This window comes from Papaver somniferum, unplaced genomic scaffold, assembly GCF_003573695.1.
Source record: "Papaver somniferum cultivar HN1 unplaced genomic scaffold, ASM357369v1 unplaced-scaffold_125, whole genome shotgun sequence".
Lineage (NCBI taxonomy): Eukaryota > Viridiplantae > Streptophyta > Magnoliopsida > Ranunculales > Papaveraceae > Papaver > Papaver somniferum.
In genome coordinates, this window is record NW_020621603.1 from 10,054,712 (window position 1) to 10,059,507 (window position 4,796).

The 4,796-nt window shown below is 37.0% G+C and overlaps 1 protein-coding gene across 1 annotated transcript; it reads left to right on the forward strand.

The window, feature by feature from the left end:
• The first annotated feature begins 1,624 nt into the window (after window positions 1-1,624).
• Window positions 1,625-4,077, forward strand: LOC113331612 (pentatricopeptide repeat-containing protein CRP1, chloroplastic-like). Its single transcript, XM_026578305.1, has 5 exons — window positions 1,625-2,847; window positions 3,037-3,189; window positions 3,292-3,363; window positions 3,576-3,678; window positions 3,759-4,077. The coding sequence occupies exons 1-5, from the start codon at window positions 1,684-1,686 to the stop codon at window positions 3,776-3,778; spliced, it is 1,512 nt and encodes a 503-aa protein (XP_026434090.1). The 5' UTR covers window positions 1,625-1,683; the 3' UTR covers window positions 3,779-4,077.
• Window positions 4,078-4,796: the final 719 nt, after the last annotated feature.

Sequence of the window (4,796 nt, forward strand, 5' to 3'; positions counted from 1 at the left end):
ATTGCTAAGCGAATATTGGGTGTGGTTGTTAGACCCCGCTTTTTCAATGCAAATTACCAATCTTTGTACGGGAGGTAATACAAGTTACCAATCTTTATAGGGGAGGTAATGCCAATTACCAATCTTTACAGGGGAGGTAACGCAAATTACCCCAAAAAAATAAAAACCATTCTGTAGTGGAGGTAATGCAAATAACCAATCTTTACGGAGCAAGCTTATTATAGGGGCGGCATGGTTTATTAGAGGGGCAGCATTCTAATAGGACAAAAAGGGTCATTACATGATCATTCAAGGTGTCCCTTATCAAAAAAACTAGAAATGGCAAATTAACCCTCATTATTGATAACCTAGTTTAGTGATGATAATCAAGTTTAGTGTTAATGATTAATTTCACTTATATTAATTCAAAATCAAAACAAAATCAGATTTTTAGAATTAAAAAAAAAGTTCAGAGGAGAAGAAAAAGAAAAACTTTTGTGATATTTATGAAACCCTAGATTTTGATTCACTCAACCAAAATGAGTGATTCCATTGACCCGGTATACTTCTAAATTAGTTCCCATTAGCTTTTTCTCGCTCAAAATTATCTAAAGTACGTAATAAAATCAAAACTTTTAAATTTTCAGAAGAACTTATGGTTGCAATTTTGCTCGTGACCAACCGTAACTCTTAGTTACGGTTCGTAAGTTATCGAATACCAACCGTAACTAGTTAAATTTGGGGAAGATCCAATCGTAAAACCAGTTACAGTTGGTAATTACATTTGGACAACAACCGTAACTAAATTACGGTTGGTAACTAATGAATCGAGACCAACCGTAAGGTAGTTACGGTTGGTGTGTCAACTTAACTTTTGAACCGTAAATCATTATTTGATAAATTCTTAAGACACAGGATTATTTACGGTTGGTATGGTTGTTTGAGTAACAAACCGTAACTCAATTACGGTTGATAAATATAATGCAAATACAAATCGTAACTGAACACATTTCTCAAAACTAAGAACTTACGGTTGGTATTTGAGTTAAAACCAACCGTAACATCAACCCAATCTACAGTTACGGTTCGTATTTGAGTTATTACCAACCGTAACTCACATGCAACCAGAAATTTCAATTTCAATTTTCATACAAAACCTTAATTTTTGATACAAAATTAACTTAAATCCAACACGATAAACTATACCCTAACTGGGTTTTTCTAAATATTTTTCAAATCGCCGATTAATCGAAGACGATGAAATTTTTAGTTTTAATGGAGGTTACGGTTAAGGGAGGAGAAGAGAAGATGAAGAAGATGATGAAAAAAAAACTGATTTGATTTTTTCTGATTCATTAGGTTTAAAAAAAATGATTTGATTTTGGTTGATTTAAGGTGAAAAGGGTAATCTAGTCAATTTGCATCCCTTTAAGACAATCCCTAACCAACTAAAGGGACATTATTATCACAATGCCGCCCCTCTAATAAACCATGCCGCCCCTATAATAAGCTTGTTACGGACTGGTAATGCAAATTACCCCATAGTTTTTATTCAACGTAATTTTTCAGGGATAATCTCCTGAATATCTTCTATTTACCAGCATGAGCATTTGTCTACAAATGCAATCCCGTGCTTTACATTTAAATTCTACTTTATTGAAGCTTCACAGGTCCTCAGACCTGTGGACGAGCTTCAATTAAGGCATGGAGGCACATCTTGCCTTCCCAACTATGCACGGCGTCTTTTCTCCCTCTTCTCGTTTAAACTTTACGAAATGCGAAATATCTGAATCCAGATGCAAGCATAGAAGATTTCAAAAAGCTGCAAAAACTTTGAATTTGACGATTCTGCAGCACTCATGTGTGACTGAGGAAATTTCTCGTGAAAATTACAATATTTTGATTCGTAAGCATTCCAGAGAAGGAAATGTTGATAAGTGCATGGAGTTACTTGCTCAAATGGAATCTCTAGGGTTTCATCCAAATGCTACGTCGTATAATATTTTGATTGAGTCTCTGGGAAATGTCGGTCGCACTCTCGAAGCTGATTCAATTTTCCAGGAGATGAAAAAATCTGGATTTGAGCCTAAAGTGATGGCGTACAATGTCCTTCTTAGAGGATTTCTTCGGAAAGGGCTTCTAGGGCTTGCATATAATGTGCTCGACGAAATGTATCAAACAAAGATAGCTAAGAATCAGGAAACTTTTGAACTTCTTCTTGAATATTATGTTGGTGCTAGAAGGCTGGAAGACACTTGGTTCGTAATCGCTGAAATGAAGGCAGAGGGGTTCAGTTTGAACTCCCATATATATAGCAAAGTTATTGGTCTTTATAGGGATAATGGTTTGTGGAGGAAAGCATTAGAACTCATGAGAGAAATGACAGAGACAAAAATTCCACTTGATAGACGGGTTTACAATAGTATTATTGATACATTTGGGAAGTATGGTGAGTTGAATGAAGCAGTAACAATGTTTAGGAACATGCAAAGGGAAGGCATTAAACCCGACGTCGTGACATATAATTCCTTAATTCGATGGCATTGTAAAAGTGGGAGTGTCGATATGGCTCTAGAATTTTTCACTCAGATGCAAGAAGAAGGATTATATCCTGATCCTAAGATTTTCGTTGCAATTATTAGCCGCTTAGGGGAAGAAGGGAAGTGGGATTTGATTAAGAAGAACTTTGAGAATATGAAGCATAGAGGACTTTGGAGAAGTGGAGCAATTTATGCTGTTCTGGTTGATATCTATGGGCAATACGGTAGATTTCAGAATGCTGAAGAGTGTGTGCTGGCTTTGAAGTCTGAAGGAGTACAGCTTTCGGCGAACATGTTTTGTGCATTAGCAAATGGTTATGCTCAACAGGTTTGATTACGCTTGTCTATTTTTCATTTTTTTATCTCTTTTTGTGCTTGTTCTCCTTTGAGTAACTGCACAATGATGACACACTGTATATATTGTTGTAGATCTCACTTTCTTGGTCGTTTTTGTGATAATTATTTTCCGCAATCCAACTTGACAGCAGTATAACTTAACCCTCCAATCATTTTGTAGGGATTATTCAAACAAACTGTGAAGGTTCTTCAGCTCATGGAAACTGAAGGAATTGAACCAAACCTCATAATGCTGAACCTGCTGATAAACGCATTTGGTATTGCTGGAAGACATTTGGAGGCACTATCAATTTTTCATCACATAAAAGAAATTGTAAGCATCCTTCCGTGGTTGTTACAGAGCGTACTAGTTCCCAAGCTCATAATCATGCTAATTTCACCAATACTAATGATGATATGGTTATCGTTTCTGAAGGGCATCAGTCCTGATGTGGTTACCTACAGCACACTAATTAAAGCTTTTATTAGGGCAAAAAAGTATGACCAGGTCAGTTGTAGTCTTTCATTTGGTACATCTTATAACCCTAGCCGATTTTTTCTTATAACAAAAATCCAGTTAATTCAGACTTTAACATGTTCTTTCAATGTTAGCCATTCAAAATTGATCCTTTTTAAATTCTTCCTTTGCTTTTAGCCTTTATGTCAGCCTTATGGCATACCCTTCTGTCTTGAATGGCGTTTTTTTTTTTTGCTGTTTAGGTTTTGGGAATTTATGATGAAATGCAATCTGCTGGATGCACTCCCGATAGAAAGGCAAGAGAATTGTTGCAAACAGCTTTGGGGGTCCTTGAAAAAAGACAAGGTTAGTGTACATTTGAATTATTTATTCCAAGTCGACTGCACAGTCAAGATTTTCATTGTTAATCTGTGGGTGTTTCACAGGCCGTGGCTCTAAATCGTAACACAACAGACACACAAAACTCTTGCTAGCCTTATGAAGGAGGATCATCTCACAAAAGTGGAGGAAATCTCTGAATTAATTAGGCAAACTAATTACAAGTGAGAACCTGCGTAGATACCTTGCTTGTAATGGTGAAATCTTGTTTTTTAACTATCTTATTGGTCACCCGGACGGAAAGTTTTCTATCATTGTCAAGGCAGGTATCAGATTCAGACAAACCCATTAGATTTAGTGTTAATGTAGAGAATGAAATGGGTCTGGTTAATGGTTTGAACTTTTAATTTCATGCTTTTCCATACATATTCTGTGATTTCTGTGACTTGATTGGTCATAAGCTAGATGAGTGCATTGGTTTTGCACATGCGCAACAGCAAGCTGAGATTCAACAAGCAGAGGCAGATGCTTTCTTAGCTGCAATACAACAAGCAAATGCTGATGATGTTGAGGCTCAATTTCAAAACCCACATGTTATGGTGCAGCCTGATATGGAATTCGTTGAATATAGTTTTTCTAGCTCTTCATCAGACACTCAAGCCTCTGAGGCAACATACTCTGATCTTCAGCAACATTTAAATGATGGTGCATCTAGTCAGATGGCCCAGTCATGCAACACATCTCTCATCTGTTAAACTACCTAGCCAACCTTTCTTGTCGAACCAACAAGACCATCAACTGGTGACGCATGCTCTGCCAAAGCTCCTAACCCTTGGAATGGAGTATCATCTTCTCAGCAGCAGCTGGTTAATCCTTGGGTAAGTTATTGGAGCAATGCTTCGGACTATTGATTGACTAACGGTTGTTGAACTGTTGCTTGAAAACTAATAATAAACTGCAATTATCTAGTTTCCCACCAACGGTACTAGTAAAGCTTCTAAATCCCAAAGAAGTCTTTAAACCGAGCGGCCGTAAGAGATTTCACCTAATTAGGTTACTTTCCTCTCCGAATAGGCGGCTTCACCAGTAACAACACAACTAGGTAGTTTTGCTGGCTCTGAGGATTAGTTTGCTAGAAATGCAAA